Genomic DNA, 17,524 nt, shown 5'->3' with positions numbered 1-17,524 from the left:
CATATTAGCGATTACCTCGTTCGTTAATTATTTAAGATGCATGTGTATGAGATTTTGGAGTAATCTCTTTCTGTTGATGGAGGATTCAGTTAAAGCATGGAAAATTGGAACTGGCCACAGTTGTTCAAAATCATTTATTAATTAGAGTTAAAAAAAAAAAAAAAAAAAAAAAAGAATGCAATCTTTACATAGGTTATATTCCATTGTCTCTTTTTAACTCTCTCGCTCTCTTTCCATATCCACACCAGGACACTGGGTGCCGTGTGGGGACTCGCTCAGGGTTTGTAAAGTGAAGTGATTGTCACATGTGACAATCACAGCAGCACAGCACACGGTGCACACTGTGAAATTTGTCCTCTGCATTTAACCCATCACCCTGTGTGAGCAGTGGGCACCATGACAGGCGCCCGGGGAGCAGTGTGTGGGGACTGTGCTTTGCTCAGTGGCACCTCAGTGGCACCTTGGCGGTCCGGGATTCGAACTGGCAACCTTCTGTTTACGGGGCCGCTTCCTTAACCGCTAGGCCACCACTGCCCAGGGTTGGGTGCCAGCCCGCCACAGGGCTTACTCACACACACACAGACACCTACAAAACAAATCCATTACCAATTCACCTAGAGTGCATGCCCTTAGATGGTGGGATGAATCTGGAGGGGTATATTATATGGAGCATGCAAGTGTGTGTGTGTGTGTGTGTGTGTGTGTGTGTGTGCGTGCGCGCGCACTATGGGCCCATTACACAAATTTGTGCTTTTCAGTTGTGCAGAAAACCCCAGAGCATGCATTCAAACCACATTTCGAACAGTTTGTGAATCAATCCGTGCTGATTCACTCAGCACACTATTTTAGCTGACATGATATTTCATATTAATATAACCATTTAATAAGTTTGCATGAAAAATCAAAAAGAACCTAGCACATTTTTTGAAGGGTGCAAATGTATACATACAAATTATATTTAATTCTTTAAACAGTGTGTTTTTAGAAACTAAACTCATTGGTAATTACATCATGCATCAACTAAGTTCAAGAATAAAGCGTTAATAGTTTTTTCGTATTATTCAGAGCATTTCTACTTGTACGTTCTACACGTGGGACCAATATTCAAAAAAACCCCCACAAACTTGTGGTTGGAGCGAAATGTCAACTTTCACTCTCCAAATAACAATGAACAATAATAATAGGAAACGTGTACAACTTTGCTCGAAGGAGCATCTCACCGCAGTTCTGGGGATTGCAAGATTTGTTCAATATGGCAACAGTAATTTCAGAGTTTACTGTTTTTTTTAGATAACGGCAAGTCCCACTGTGCTCAAAACCACATTTGTGAATTTGTTGACTGTGGGTTAAGTCCCATGAACACAAATATGCAGGATTGTATTTGGTGTAATCCGGACTGAAGATAATTTCTTACAATGAAATATAAAATTGAGTCAACAAATAGCATGAGAACTTCTTATCTTATCAATACAGATCCCTGCTGGTATTAGCAAGGTGATTGCTTGGTTACAATGGTTGTGACCTGCCAGTTTGACCATCTTTAGGCATCTTTTCACACTGGTCATATCAGCTAAGACCTCTATTTTTTCCTCTATTTTTTCCTCTATTGTCTGTTTTTAAAAAATTGTAACCACTTTACTCATGTTATACCAATATACAATTTTTTTTTTATAGTTTCTGATTGGTCAAACGTTGGATGACACTTTTCCATGCCTTTTATCATTTTATAAGCTGAATTGAATTGCATTGATGGTTTTCCCGCTCCATCGGTTATGATTATGCTAGTCAGTAATAGATATAGATAAGTTGCTAAAATTGATGAAGAATGCTTTACCATTTACCACCATTATGTTGCAGAGAAGTGGGCGTAGCCTCAACTCCTCCATATTTTTTAAACCTAGTTTTAAATTCTTATGGATTCCAGACTATGCTATTTGTGAAAAAATATATATCTATATAGATGAGGAAGGAGTGTCAGAGGTAGGCAACTTCACTGAAAATGATGAAGACTTTATTACAACTGGAATCGAGGATTCGAGTGATGAAGAGGAGCCTGATGAAGTTGAACATTTTTTTCCAATCCAGAGATGGAAGTATTCTTTGGTCCTCCAAATGATTGATGGTATATGTTGGGTGCAGGGAGGGAGAGGAGCCCTCAAGTGCTAATAGAATAGTGCTAATTTTTGGCATTTAAAATTTTTGTAACACTAATTAATGGAAAAAATACATGTGGAAATGACAAACAAGGAAGGCCATTGAGTTTGTGTTGACGACCAGAAGTCCAATCCAGTAAAGAGGCTACATCAAAGCCTATGGGAGGGCCATTTTTCATGCCACCATTGTTGTCAGCAGTCTATGCCCTCTGGTTGCCCTCCTACAGGTAGGATAAGTGGGTACATTTACAGCATTTACCAGACACCCTTATCCAGAGCGACTTACAATCAGTAGTTACAGGGACAGTCCCCCCTGGAGACACTCAGGGTTAAGTGTCTTGCTCAGGGACACAATGGTAGTAAGTGGGAATTGAACCTGGGTCTTTTGGTTCATAGGCGTCTGAACACCATCCTCTACCAGCCTGGTCACGGAAGTCCAGCGGGATACATCGATAACCATAGTGAAAATAACGCAATAATACCATAAATGTAAAAAAGTGTAAAACATCATCTGGTAATATTTTAGAAACAAGTGTGTGTATAAGCAAACACACCGAGTAAAACGTCACCAGGAGGACAATAGATGCGTAGTAAACGGGAGGAAGACACATGGGTTAAGATGAAATCATCTAAAAAAAAATCCGAGCAGAACCCGTTTCGGGGTTCTGGACAGCATGTTGATTACATCGTTTATTCGGGATTCAATCTACGAATTCGGAACGAGAGTGAAATCTAACATGTCTGTGCGCATTTGGAAAACGTTGATCTTTACGCACACGGCGAGGCCTGACGTCCCCTCTCCGTACCCCTTTAATTCGCTCCCACCTCCCCACTCCTCCCCTTGCGAGAGCCCCGACCCTCCCCTCTCTTCTCTTCTCCTCTCCTCTCCTCTCCACTCGCGGAGTGGGGACGCGGCCGGTTGGACCCGCGGGAAGTTGCGCACGATGGCGACGGACGGGAGTCGGTGGGGAGGCGCGGGCGGAGCGCGGCGGGATCGGCGGTGAATGCAGGTGAAGATCGGGCGTGTGTCGCTGCGAGTCACCCGACCGGCCAGATGAGGCTGCGAGGACTCTGCGTCCGGCCGTCGCGGGGTTTCTACGCGGCTTCTTCGTGTCCATGACTGCAAGTACAGTACCGTTTTTATTACGATACAGCTATTTACTCTCGTCGAATAAAGGGGTTTTATATATGATACAATAAAATGGTTCAATTAAATTAATATTAATTAGTCCATTTCCTTCAAATAATAATAATAAATAAAAAAGTACCATTTCGTTCGTAATATTCGAAGTAAGTGTTGGGAAAATAGCTTTATGTGGGTTTTGTCGGCTTTTCTCCATGAAGGAAACGTAAAGGTACTGTGTGAAGGCATAAAGAACCCATCTGAGCTGGAAGAAATGACATTCATTCATATTGGCACCATGCTTGGCACCGTAAATTGTTAGAATGCAGAGCAGAACATGGTAATGTGAGATGGGCCCCGTGGACAGATTTGTCATTTGTGCTCAGTTGTGGAAGTGCGCGTGTGTCGGAGGTCAGTTCCCTGTACTTGTTGGTTCAAACTCACACCTTCTCCAGTTATGAGAAGTTATTATTAATACACAATATACCATAGCAAAAATGCTGGAAGTAACATAGATATATGCTTTTGGCCAGTTAATCTACCTCGAGCACATTTCAACAGAGCTTATGTTAAAGGTCACGGCTTGAGTTGCGCTATTCACACACAGAAACATTTAAAAAATGTTTTAAGCTTTAAAGAAAACGCTCTTTTTAACGCATATATTAACCAAGCTCCCGCCTAGCCAGCCTTAGTCAGTCGAAGGTGGTCTATTTATCTGCGTATCCTGCAGGAAGGAATGTGACAGGTCAAAGGTCAGATGTGGCTTTCCCAAAACGTTCTTCTTCTCTTCTGCTTCTTTTTATCTGCACACGGGATATGTCAAATCAAGTCAGCCTGAAGTCCTGCGGTTATGACACTTTTTTTTTTTTTTTTACGTAAAGCGATGACAAAAGGCTCAGAAAACAAACGAGAACCAGACCGTAAAAGACGTATGACCGGACCCGGAGTCTAGACGGCTCATAAAAGGCTACCAAACGACCTTCCATTTGGCAGTGATGGGGAGTTGCTGTTAGTTTTTAGGGCTTAGCGTGGTTACGAAGCCCTGCCCCTCAATACTGTACAATGGAATTTGGCAAGTTTCTATCATTCCTCCGCTTCACTCTTTCTTTCTTCATTTTTTGGACTCTGGAGAGACAAAAACAGTGCAGGTAACGAGAACGGAGGCGCCCTGTCCAGAGCACTTCTTTCTGCTGCATTCCTTTGTCTTCTCTTATTCTAGAAGTTCCGGAAGTTCTGGAACTTCTCAGATGCTTCACTGGTGGAAAAACCTCACAAAGTTGAACATGTTCAGAAATGATGAGAAATGATCTTCTCTTGTCTCTCAACTCGGCCAAGGTCCCTTGGAAATGCCACAGTGCCATCTCTGATGCCAGGATGAGGACTTACACCCGCGGGGCCCCCACAGTGTTCTTCATAAGTCTGCTGTGGACCCAGCTCGCCTTGGTTCCTGGAGAGGTGGACCCCAGTGGGGGGATCCCATTCATGGGGGGAAACTACAATGGGCACCCCATGCTTTACTTCAGCCATGACGAGGTGGAGCAGCTACAGCGGGCAGCGGCGGAGACGCACCAGGGCATCGCCAGCCGCATCCGAGAGGCTGGAGAGGCCATGCTGGAGAACCCGGAGGACTACCTACCTCCCTGGAGCCCTGCCGAGTTCAGTGCCCGCTGGAACGAGGTGTATGGGAATAACCTTGGCGTGTTCTCGATGTTCAGTGTGCTCTACCCACACCGCGCCGGGGCCCTGGAGTTCGTCAAGGATTACATGGAACGGATGGCAGCTCAACCGAGTTGGTGCGTATTTTCATTCCTTCCCTCTTACGGTTCTTCTTCTAGCTAAATTTCATCTGATTCAACCTGAAAGGATCCCAGTGCCTCGGTGGCTTAGGAGTTTCCGAGGTCCATTGTCATCATTGGGGCTTCCTTGTACGAATCTTGACCCCCTGAAAAAACTTGATAACTCCTCATCATAACTTAAGTTATGATTTAGTTAAGTTCTCATTTACGCTACTATGCCTTAGAAGACACTGTTCCGCTTTTGCTGGGCAATTACACAATCTCATTCAATGATCGTGATAAAAATCATCTTCATCTCTGTGGTGAACTTGCGTAAGAGTGATTGAAGAGTAGATTGAGCTGAGGAGAGCAGCGATAGTCATGATGTTGTATGTTCATAATTGTATAGGTCAATTACAATTTCTGGTGTCTTCAGTTTCAGTCTGACAATATCAGAAAAAAACGTGACAAAAATTTGTTGTAAAAATCCAATCATTCAATGTGGATGTATTGTGCATATTGTGTTAATTTTTTTTTCGCCATATCGCCCATCTCTAGTTTCTACCAAAAGGTCGAGTCGTTGAAACAGCCAGGTTGTCTACATTGTCTCCTTTATTAGGAGCTCTGTTTGCAGACAAGACATCCGTCTACAGTCAGTAATACATTTTCTAGTCATTGTAAGGCATGGGAGTGTCACAGCTTTACACGAACATGCTCTTTACATACAAACCTCGGACATCGTTCTTCATCAAGGTCTGGACTACCTGCTGTTAGTAAAACAGTCCATTCATTCCGCTTGCGCAAAAATTCACTAAGTAAACGTCTTTTATGCAGTGGTAAAGAAGAGAAAATGCGTTTACTTGGAAAGGATTCTTTATTGTGTTTCAAATGAAACCATCTAAATCACTGACAGGAGCAAGAACCTGTTTTTTGGGTCTTTGTAAGCGCTGAAAGGCATTGGACAGCATGTTGATATTCTGGTTGGGCCAATACAACATTTGTGCGGGTTTCATGTTTTACAAAGCTCTTTATCTTACATCACCCACGCACACTTTTCTGCTTTCTAGCAATCTATTGTCTATTCGGCTCCTGTTCAGAATTCCGAATGAGAATGAATGTTGCAATATGATGCAAAAAATAAATAAATAAAAAATCTGTGCACATATGGAATATGTATTTGAAGATGGCAGAGACGTGTTGATCCCAAAAACGAACTTTGGGAATGACCTTGGGGTCCTGTAGTTCCTGCTTTATTGCCGAGTCGGTACAGAACAGCTCGGCTTGGCACATGCTATACTCATTCGCTCTTGCCACTTCAAAATTCTCTGTCCTAGCTTAAAAAAAGCTTAAAAAAAACAAAAAAACCCACTCTTCATCACATTCAGTTCAGGGTTTTACTGGTTCTTTGTCGAACAATGAGTTTGAGAGTAAAGAGAGAGGCGCAGAAATCTCTTGATGCTTCCAATAAGACTAGAGTGCACATGCTTGAATCTTTATCTATGGTCTTGAAGGCTGTTGTTCAGCTTATACATTGAGGGGCGTGGCTTGGTCCGGTGGTCCTGCAGTCCAGGAAATACGTTCAGCAGCTGCCGAACGTGCCCCTGTTGGAAGGAAATTAGACGGTCAGATGTGAGCTGAGTGCCCCGCTGCTGCCCGAGGTCGGGCGTCCCTCGGGCACCGGCAAAGCCCGGCTGTGCATTTAACCAGAGGAGGGAGGTGACAACTGTTGTGTGAAGACGTTGCTCAGGACTTCCTCCGAGCTCAGACCGTCAAGAACAAGCGAGTCAGTAGCACAATCGTGCTTTGTGAACGTCCTTCATGCGGTGTCCGGGCTGTTCCCTGCCCTGCTGGAAAGACTCTGCCAAGAGAATGAATCAGAGGAGGAGTCTAAGTCATCTGGGCCGAAGGTCTGGTGGAGCTCGGCCAGACCTGGCCTCCAGGGACTGGCATTCTAGAAATGTCTTGTTTCTTCTTTTAGCTCGCGATTGCTTTGTAGCATCAAACTAAAAATTGCCAGATGCGCCTCTTTTTGTGTAACAAAATGCAAAAACATGAAGCCTAAAAAACTTGGTCGACACCATTGAAATTTACTGGCTTGGTCAATGTGGAAAAATCCAAATCCACCAAACATGTGTTTCCTTGCTTGGCCAAGGCGTAATGTGAGGCTCTCCTCTTGCCCGCACTTATCTCACGGTCTCCGAACCTCTTAAAAGCGGCGGGGAAAGTCGGTCAGCTGTGGTACCGCTGGCCTCCAATTACATGTTCTCGCTACGCCGCGGAAGAGAACCCGTGTAGGACGCCTACGGTGTAGGAAGCGCTGACACCTTCATTTTAAAGATGAGTAACAGGTACCGAGGGGCGAGAACCAGAGAACCTTTTTTCGGGTGTCTTCCTGTAAAGCTGAGGAGTTGTCACCTCTCGATGTTACGAGGAGGAAATGGAGCCGGAAGGCAGTGTGATGAGATCCTTATCTCCTCGGTTGCTGAAAGAGGAACAACAAGCTGCACTCTCCAACCGAGGTGTTCAGAAAATTCTTAATGACCTGAGGGATGTAAAATGTGCAAAAATAACAGCTTCCATACGTAAAAACGTTAGAATGAACCCGGAGGATAATAGGCCCTTTGAGTCTGTTGGTGACCCGCACTTCCTCTTTCCAGGCTGGTGAAAGATGCACCATGGGATGAGGTCCCAATGGCCCACTCTTTGGTGGGCTTTGCCACGGCGTACGACTTCCTGCACGAGTACCTGAGCAAATCGCAGCAGGAGCGCTTCCTCCACGTGATCGGCAACGTCTCGCAGTACATGTACGAGAAGTCCTTCAACCGGGGCTGGGGCTTCCAATACCTGCACAACCACCAACCCACAAACTGTGTGGCCCTTCTCACTGGCTGCCTCGTGCTCATGAACCAGGGTGAGTCTATACCTAGGGTGAGATATCTATATCTAATCTGCATCGAGTCTATATATATTGTCATATGTGAATTTCATACAAATCTCACATTATTTATTTTCAGTAAATACAAACATACAAGCCCATGGCTGGTAACCTTTGTTAGACAGAATGTTATTTCATAAATATCTTTCAGTGTGGTAGGCATGTGAAAAATCTACTTAAAGGTTACATGTTGCATCTACATGTTTATTATGATAACTTTGAGTACTTTGACTCCATGTTGAATTGAGAGGTTTTAAATCTGTGTCGTTCTCAGAATTGTGTAGTATGTGTAGTGCATTATAATTTGTAGTTAAATACTGAACTGCATTTATATATATATATATATATATATATATATATATATATATATATATATATATATATATATATATATATATATATATATATATATATATATTCAGTTCAGCATTATATATGTGTGCGTATGTAACGTTAAAAAAACTGCAGACGGTGCTTTTTATTTTAATTTATGTTAAAAAAGTCACTGATAGATTTAGCTCACTGATCACGGAGCTCATTTTAAATGATCACTCATTTTATACTAATCTTATAATTTAAATTTGTGGACTGTATGGATTAAAAATGTATACAGTACAGGCCAAAAGTTTGGACACCTTCTCATTCAACGTGTTTTCATTATCTTCATGACCATTTACGTTGGTAGATTCTCACTGAAGGCACCAAAACTATCAATGAACACATGTGGAGTTATGTACTTAACAAAAAGTGCAGACCTGGCCTCCACAGTCACCGGACCTGAACCCAGTCCAGATGGTTTAGGGTGAGCTGGACCAACAAGTGCTAAACACCTCTGGGAACTCAGTGCCTTCAGTGAGAATCTACCAACGTAAATGGTCCTGAAAATTAAGAAAACACATTGAATGAGAAGGCGTGTCCAAACTTGTGGCCTGTACTGTATGTTTCTTTTCTTGCAGTGCAGTAATCAGTAATACTGCACAACACCTCAGGCACAACTGGCGTGGTTTTACCCGCCCGGCCGTGGTTGGGATTGTACAAATGTCCATGAAAAGGGCTAAATCTCATTAGACCCTCATTCTGCAGCACCGCTCCTTTCCATGCATATTACTTTAGTTAAGTCAGCGCCTTAAACGGAGGGCCGGCCAGCCCCCCTCCCTTGAGGGAGGCAGCATTCCTGACTGGGATTCTTCAGGCTGAGTCAGTCCGAGGTCACTCTCCGTCGCCACACTTATTCCCCCTTAATTGTTTCTGCAGTGGAGAAGTTCTCTCTCAAAAAAAACAAAAAAAAACCGTCCTTGGTCTGGTCACGTGATCAGAATGTGCTGTGACTGAAAAAAAGCAAAGATCTGCGGATGCTTGGTGTTCCGAGGAAGCGCGTCTTGTACAAAAGGGCAGAATTTGCGAAAAACAACAGGCTCATGAAGGTTCATGTGGTGGCAGTGCTTTCTCTCACAGCCTGGCCTAGCATTGCATGCTGGGATTTGGTCCGTACTTTTGGGTAGATTGGAGCCGTGCCACTGGACCTTCGCCCTCGAGCCAGGAGGCAAGAAGAAACTGTTAATGATTAGAGAATTCTTACTCTGTATCTGGAGAACATGACAGGCAACACCGAAGCGCTATTGAAGCTGAAGGTTGTCATGCTGTGCATCTTACGTTCGTTCCTTTTAGCTCCGCGTGGAAAACACCAGAAATTTGTTGTGTCTGGCCACCGTTGCTTTTTGCAGACGGGGGGTGTTGGGATCAGATGACGGCATCAGAGGTCTTTGGTTGAAAGGATAAGTGCATTCTTGTCGCAGGTGTCTGCAAGTCAGCACTCGACACGCTTGCGCTTAATTTCCATTTTGCAGGGACTTCCTGGTTTTTAAAAAAGAACACAGTCGCTTAAACATTTCCATTCTGAGGATGTTGCACAACCTTAACGTACTGCTGATGCTCGGCTTTTCATTTCCCAGTTACTGCGTATGACGTCCTTTCCCGCAATTTTTTTTTTTTTAAAGTCTCAAGTTACTTTGGCCCGAAGTGGCCTTTAGGCACTCGGTGGAAAATTGCTGAGACGTGACCCTTGCCACTTCGGGTGAAGCCCTCAGCTGGATTATGGCTCTATCCCATCCACTGGTCATTAGGTGAGATTGGAAGCTCATTACTGTCTGGCAGCGTGAACCTAGTGACTTCTGAGGCGGATTCTCTCATTAGCCCCTCCCCCTTTTCGCTTTGTGAACCTGGAAAATAAAACATAATAATGTTGTGCAAAGAATTACAATGACATCTAAAATGACATCTCAGTAGAGTACATGGCTTAATAGGAAATAAAGACGAGCCTATAACGTGCCTTACTTGACCTTTTATTGTTTTAATTAATGTAATACATTTCCAAATCGGTTGGTGAAATCTGTTGTATGACTACGGTGGTGAAATGTGTCCTGCATGTCACATCTTGCCTTTTCGCACCTCTACTGTGTACAAGTTTACAGTTTTATAGGGAAATGTAGAGTGAAGCCATTCTGTGCCTTGTTGCGTGTACGGGGCCGCGGATCTCTTCGGAAAATCCATGAACGTCTTTCTTCACGGCCTGACCATACATGTCCAATGCCCCCCAAAAAGGCAAATATTTGTGTAGACCTGCATGGTGTCAGCATTTTGTCTTTTATGTGCAGCTGGTTCCTGTACATCCCAGATAAAAAAAAAAATCCGTCCAGCGTGATTGAAGTGGTTCCACGGCTTAAATGAAAACAACGGCCGGTTACGGGTCTGCTCATGAACTCCAGGCGCGGCCCCACGCATAATGAATCCATGCTGACTGAGTGCCGACTTCTTTTCGATGGTAGGCGGCGGCGTGCACAGACTGGGAACGGCAGAAGAAGGCTCGGAGTTTGCAGCGTGTTGTGCTCTTCATGAAGTGGGGTTTTTTTGCCCTGGAACGGCCGGTGTAATTCCTTCATGGAAACAGTGGCCCACCCAAAGCAGCTCTCTGAATGAACCCTTGTTTTCTATGTATATGTACTTTTTATATATATATATATATATATATATATATATATATATATATATATATATATATATATATATATATATATATATATATATATATATATATATATATATATATATATATATATATATATATATAAAACTCCACTTAGCTCATATTATTCAATGTTTCTCATTGACCACAGGATACCTGCAGGATGCCTACAAGTGGACCAAAAAGGTTCTTGACATCATGGAGAAATCCATGGTCCTCCTCCAGGACGTGACTGATGGGTCGCTATACGAAGGCGTGGCATACGGGACCTACACTACTCGATCCCTCTTCCAGTACATGTTCCTGGTCCAGCGCCACTTCGCCATCGGCCATTTTGACCACCCGTGGATCCACAGGCACTTCGCTTTCTTATACAGGACTCTGCTTCCAGGTAAAACCACAGTCATTGTACAAAGCCATTCTGTGTGCACTGTTCACCTGCGGTAAGATATGAATCATGAATTTGCACATCAGCTTGGACGCTGCAGAGCCTGGAGAAGGTCCTAGAATCCGTGATCCTGCTCGTATTACACACCAGGCCACCCGTTCCAAGGCCATGTTTGTTATGATAAACTTAGACCGTGATGTGGCCCTTTAGAGCCAGTATTTCCAACTTGAACCGAAGGTGTATCCAGACTGGTAATAACCAAAAGAGGAGGACAATGATGGCCTAGCGGATAAGGAAGAGGACTCGTAACCAAAGGGTCGCAGGTTCGAACCCCAAACAGGAACGGTACCGTCCCCACACACTGCTCCCCAGCCACCTTTTATGCAGTCGTTGTCGGTGATGCAGTCGTTGTACATGGTGATGTGGCACTTTAGAGCCAGTATTGCCAACATGACGGGCACTTTAAATTGAGTGTAAATACCATGTCTGAAAGTTGAGTCTTGGCAACTGGACTTTCTTTCTTTAAGGCTCCTACCTCCAGTTGCCATGACTCACCTTACAGACAAGTTCACCTGGATGACTGAGAATTTTCACAGACGTGTAAATACCATCTTAAATACCATTGCTCAAAAGTCATGCAATCTAGCCAACGCCCACCGAGCACTTACCGGAGGTTATGAGTAAGCCTAACTTTTTCCCCACAGTTATCATACGTCAACACCCTTTTCATGGCTGACAGTTGACGCCAGACATTTCCTTCACCAAGTTTCTGGTATACGTCTTCTTACCAATCAGGCCAGATCATTTCCTTTAATTTGTTGCTTATGACATAATCTCCAACAAGACACTGCCTGTTGCTGTGCTCTTCAATATTTCCTGAAACAGCTAGTATTCCAATCAATGCAAGGCAATACCTGATGTGTTTTGCTATAGTTTCTGAAATGATATTCTAAGTTCTTGGAATATATTACTGGAGAATTTCACATGCAAAAAATGCTTTTTGACAATTTTGACAAACTATCCCATTCACAGCTGTGGTCCCATTAGTTTGATGCCTTGAACGTCTTTTTTGAATTACAGAGGGTTCCTCACATTTAGGGCATTTATCAGACGTCCTTATCCAGAGCGACTTATAGTCAGTAGTTACAGGGACAGTCCCCCCCTGGAGCAACTTAGGGTTAAGTGTCTTGCTTAGGGACACAATGTGGGATTAAGTGAGATTTGAGCCTGGGTCTTCTGGTTCTTCTGGTTCATAGACGAGGGTCTTACCCACTACCATACCTCACAGACTGTATGGTTTCTCTTCAGGTTTTCAGAGGAGCGTTGGAATTGCAGACTCAAACTACAACTGGTTCTACGGCCCCGAAAGCCAGCTTGTCTTCATGGATCGCTACATCTTGAGGAACGGCACTGGCAACTGGCTGGCAAACATGATCCAGCAGAACCGTGTGGTCGAAGGACCGGGACAGGCTGCGAAAGGACAGAAGTGGTGCACCCTGCACACTGAGTTCATTTGGTGAGAAGCTTCTGTCACGTCACAGATTAGGCATGTGCACAACAGAACAGGTATCTTGCTCAGACGAGTAAGAAGGACTGGAGACAGAACAGGAATATTTAAGACACACCTGAGGAACCATGTAACTAGATGCAGGTGGACATGATTAACATACACAGTACAAAAGCAATGAAATGGCGCCACCTGGTGGGCCAATGCTCTTACGTTGACATACAGAATTTATCAGATGCCCTCATTCAGAGCGACACATAGTGAAAGTGAAGTGATTGCCATTGTGATACACAGCACATGGTGACACAATGAAATGTGTCCTCTGCATTTAACCATCACCCTTGGTGAGCAATGGTAGCCTTGGTAGCCATGACAGGCGCCCGGGGACCAGTGTGTGGGGACGGTGCTTTGCTCAGTGGCACCTCAGCGGATTGGGATTCGCCAACTTTCTGATTACAGGTTCATTTCCTTACCACTGCCCCACTACCACTGTAGTAACAGGGACAGCTCCTGGAGACACTCAGGGTTAAGTGTCTTGTTCAGGGACACGATGGTAGTAAGTGAGGTTTGAACCTGGTGTTTTGGTTTATAGGCGAGTGTGTTACCCACTAAGCCACTACCACCTACCATAGATGTTTCTTCTATTTGCTTCTGAAGGTGAAATTCAGACACTACATTGGACAGATATTTAAATGTGCAATAAATACCTCAACCTCAATCTTGCAGCCAGTATGTGAAACTGCAGCAAATGAGTAGAGAATCAAACATGGGCAACCATAACTAAACCATTTACACTAGCAGCTAATCACCTAAAAGCTAATCAAGGTAAATAGAATATTTCAAGAGCAAGCAACATCATCGCTATAAAGTATACATTTCCACAGCGATTTTACATTTATAGATGTCCATTAAAATGGTTTCCATGCAGTTATGGAATGCCTTCCCCCAACTTTTTGCAGTGCATTTACTGCAAAAACAGTCGTTAATATATATATCTCGTTTTCCCTTGTTGCACACCCAGATGTAACTGCAATGTGAATAGTGCACTGATTCTTAAAGCCATAGGAAAAATATTCCCAGTCCAAACAAGTATTTTGTACAGTTCAGTTTTTATACCTTGGTGCAATTGTTAATGACAAATTTTCTGTTTTCCAGGTACGATTCAAGCTTAACTCCAACACCTCCTCCAGATTTCGGTACCTCCAGACTACACTATTTCGAGGACTGGGGCGTTGTGACGTACGGAGGTGCACTATTGGCCGGATCCAATAACACCTTTCTCTCCTTCAAGTCCGGGAAGCTGGGAGGACGTGCCATTTTCGACATCGTCCACCAGAACAAATACGATGAGTGGATTAAAGGGTGGCGGAACTTCAATGCTGGCCATGAGCACCCTGACCAAAACTCCTTTACTTTCGCACCAAACGGCGTGCCCTTCATCACCGAGGCGCTCTACGGACCCAAATACACCTTTCTGAACAACGTGGCCATGTTCTCGCCCTCGGCCTCAGATAGTTGCTTTAAACCCTGGGAGGGTCAGCTGACGGAGGCCTGCACCTCGAAGTGGATGAAATACAAGCACGGGCCGGCCGCTGACTGCCGCGGCAGGGTGGAGGCCGCCCTGGAGAGGGAGGGCATGGTCTTTGTCCGTGGGGAGGGCCGCTTGGCCTACAGCACGCACCTGAAGATCAGGAGCTTTCAGAGGAACCTGCTGCTTCTCCACCCGCAGCTGCTACTCCTGGTGGACCATGTTCACCTGGACAGCGGCAGCCCGGCAAAAAGCATGAGCGCTTTCTTCCACAACACAGACAAGCCTTTCAGTGAGACTAGAAAAGGTGACATTTATGGGGCCTTCATTAAAAACAGCCAGGACCAGTACAATATGTTCTGGATGGACGACGCAGGCACGAGTGCCAAGGCCGTGATTGGGTACAAGGCCTATCCAGCAGGATACCCGTACGAGGGCTCCAACTGTGTCAATGTTACCACGCCTCTGAGGTATCCCCGCACCAGGGTGGCCTACATCTTCCACGGCCCGGGGGTGGAGGTGCAGAACTTCCAGCTGCAGGGGGACGAAGAGCGGGTCGACGTCTACCTCGCCACCGGGAACCTCAACTACACCGTTCACCTGCTGACCGGCGAGGTGACTGGCAAGCCGCTGTTTGCCATGGTGCTCACTAACGACATGAAGGTGGTTTTCGAGAAGGAGGCGGGAGTGAAGGAGCGGGACGTGGAGGAGGTGGAGGAGTATGTCAACGTGGTGGAGGACAACCTCCAGCACATCGAGCCCGTCTTCCAGCAGGTGGAGAGGCACATCTCGGCCCGGCTGCTGAGCGTGGACAACTCGCGCAAGGCTGGCGAAAAGAAGAAGGCAGAGGTGGCCGTCCACAAAATGTTCGCTGTGGCCAAGAAGCCTGTGAAGGCCAACGTGGCAAAGTCGAGTATGAATGAAGACATTTTTGATCAGATGGAGAAGAAGGAAAGCCATGGTGAAGCAATGGTGAAACGTGGGTTCGATGATGCCCCAGAGGAAGGAAAAAAGGCCACGTTTGTCAGGGGCCGCAAATTCAAGGAAATCCGCATGGCAGCCACGGACAAGAGTGACTATTCTTCCGGCACAACCTCATACGTCCGGCTGTTCCTCATTCTGAACATAGCGCTTTTCATCTTGCTCCTGGCCCTGCTGCTCACGCGCCTCCAGAAATCCCACAATCTGCACACCCAGAGGTGCTTCTACTGCATCCTCCTTATCGACAGCTTCATCCTGCTCTGCCTGTACTCCTCCTGCTCCCAGGCACAGTGCTGACCAACCGTCCTACCTAATGACCAAAAAGAAACCTGTACTGTGCATCTCATTCTGAGCCAATTAACCTGATGGGTGTCTAGGAAGAATTAATTCCAAATAGGAATTGATAGTTTAGCCGGACCACCTTTGAGAAAGAACGTAAGCTTCTGTGGAGCTTTGGCAAACAAGCCTGTATGAGCTTTGGGTTTTATGATCTCCAATGCGCAGAGATCTGGTGATTAGTATTGGGGACTGGCAGGGATCCACACTCAGGCCAGTGTGAATGCAGGTTTAGGTGAGATGCTGTAAGGCCTTCAAACCCAGTGGTGGCCTACTGTGGATCAGGTCGTCCACCTCTGCTCTCTAGTAAGGGTTAAGTCTTATTTTCATTAAAAAAAAAAAAAAAAAGATCTATATATATATATATATACAGGGTGGGCCATTTATATGGATCCACCTTAATAAAATGGGAATGGTTGGTGATATTAACGTCATGTTTGTGGCACATTAGTATATGTGAGGGGACAAACTTTTCAAGATGGGTGGTGACCATAGTGGCCATTTTGAAGTCGGTCATCTTGGATCCAACTTTTGTTTTTTTAATAGGAAGAGGGTCATGTGTGATACATCAAATTTATTGGTAATTTCACAAGAAAAACAATGGTGTGCTTGGTTTCTGACCACTTATAAAATGTGTTCAATGTCACCAACCATTCCCATTTTATTAAGGTGTATCAATATAAATGGCCCACCCTATATATATATATATATATATATATATATATATATATATATATATATATATATATATATATATATATATATATATATATATATATGGATGTATATATGTTAAATTGAGATATATTTTCTTTGTGGTTTTATACTCTTTGGAAAACAAATTCTATGATGTACTGTGTAACTCTTTTGGGGGGGGATGAATGTTTCTGAGTTGTCATCTTGGACTGGGAAATAAAAACCAAAATCACAGACTACAAAAGAAGAATAAATGATTAATGATGGATAATGGCAACTTGTGGTCTTTTGTTGTGTACAAAGTGAATTACTAACCCATTACATATATTTCCATTTTACATATTAATGCTATGGCCAGACAACTTTACACTATTACACTCACAGAAAAATTTCACAATACTGTAAACAGGCATGTATGCTGTTCATCTCACTGCGCCACCTTCTGGCTACATCAGACCGCAGGACATTTCTTTTATTAAATTGTATGACAACACAAAGCCATTAATACACTCTGCAACAATTCTACCTTCTAAAATATACAGAAGCAAGACATTATGTACAAAAACAAATAAGCAAATAAATAAATAAATGAGTCAGGTGGAATTATATAGAGACCAGACCTTGCAGGAACATCCTCAAAGCTGTATCTGTCATTCAAACTGGTTAACCTTCATGCCCACTATCTGAGCAACTTCTCCCAACCATGCGAGAAGTTTGGTGAAGCATGATTTCCAGCATGATGGAGCACCGTGCCATAAGGCCAAAGTGATAACAAAGTGGCTCGGGGAACAAAGCAAATTTTGGGTCCATGGCCAGGAAACTCCCCGGACCTTAATACAATTGAGAACTTGTGGTCAATCCTAAAGAGACGGGTGGATAAACAAAAACCCACAAATTCTGACAAACTCCAAGCACTGATTATGAAGGAATGACAGCATGCCAGGGCGCATTGCAGATGTCTTGGAAAAAAATTGACTCTTTGCATAAACTTGATGTAATTGTAAATAAAAGCCTTAAAATGCTTGTAATTATACTTCAATACACCACAAAAATAACTGACAAAAAGACTGAAGCAGCAAA

General features: G+C 44.1%; 1 protein-coding gene across 3 annotated transcripts; it reads left to right on the top strand.

Annotated features, from left to right (window-relative positions):
- The first annotated feature begins 2,865 nt into the window (after positions 1-2,865).
- Positions 2,866-16,139, top strand: dse (dermatan sulfate epimerase). 3 transcript variants are annotated; one of them, XM_028953445.1, is made up of 6 exons: positions 2,866-3,163; positions 4,612-5,069; positions 7,709-7,962; positions 11,160-11,399; positions 12,705-12,912; positions 14,059-16,139. In XM_028953445.1, the coding sequence occupies exons 1-6, from the start codon at positions 3,158-3,160 to the stop codon at positions 15,707-15,709; spliced, it is 2,817 nt and encodes a 938-aa protein (XP_028809278.1). In that variant the 5' UTR covers positions 2,866-3,157; the 3' UTR covers positions 15,710-16,139. The 3 variants fall into 3 exon arrangements, with proteins under 3 accessions (XP_028809278.1, XP_028809277.1, XP_028809279.1); XM_028953444.1 differs by having other exon boundaries at positions 2,866-3,275; XM_028953446.1 differs by having other exon boundaries at positions 2,867-3,279.
- Positions 16,140-17,524: the final 1,385 nt, after the last annotated feature.

The sequence above is a fragment of the Denticeps clupeoides genome, chromosome 14, assembly GCF_900700375.1.
Source record: "Denticeps clupeoides chromosome 14, fDenClu1.1, whole genome shotgun sequence".
Lineage (NCBI taxonomy): Eukaryota > Metazoa > Chordata > Actinopteri > Clupeiformes > Denticipitidae > Denticeps > Denticeps clupeoides.
Note: the sequence above shows the minus strand (reverse complement) of the source record. Positions and strands in the feature narration are given on the sequence as shown.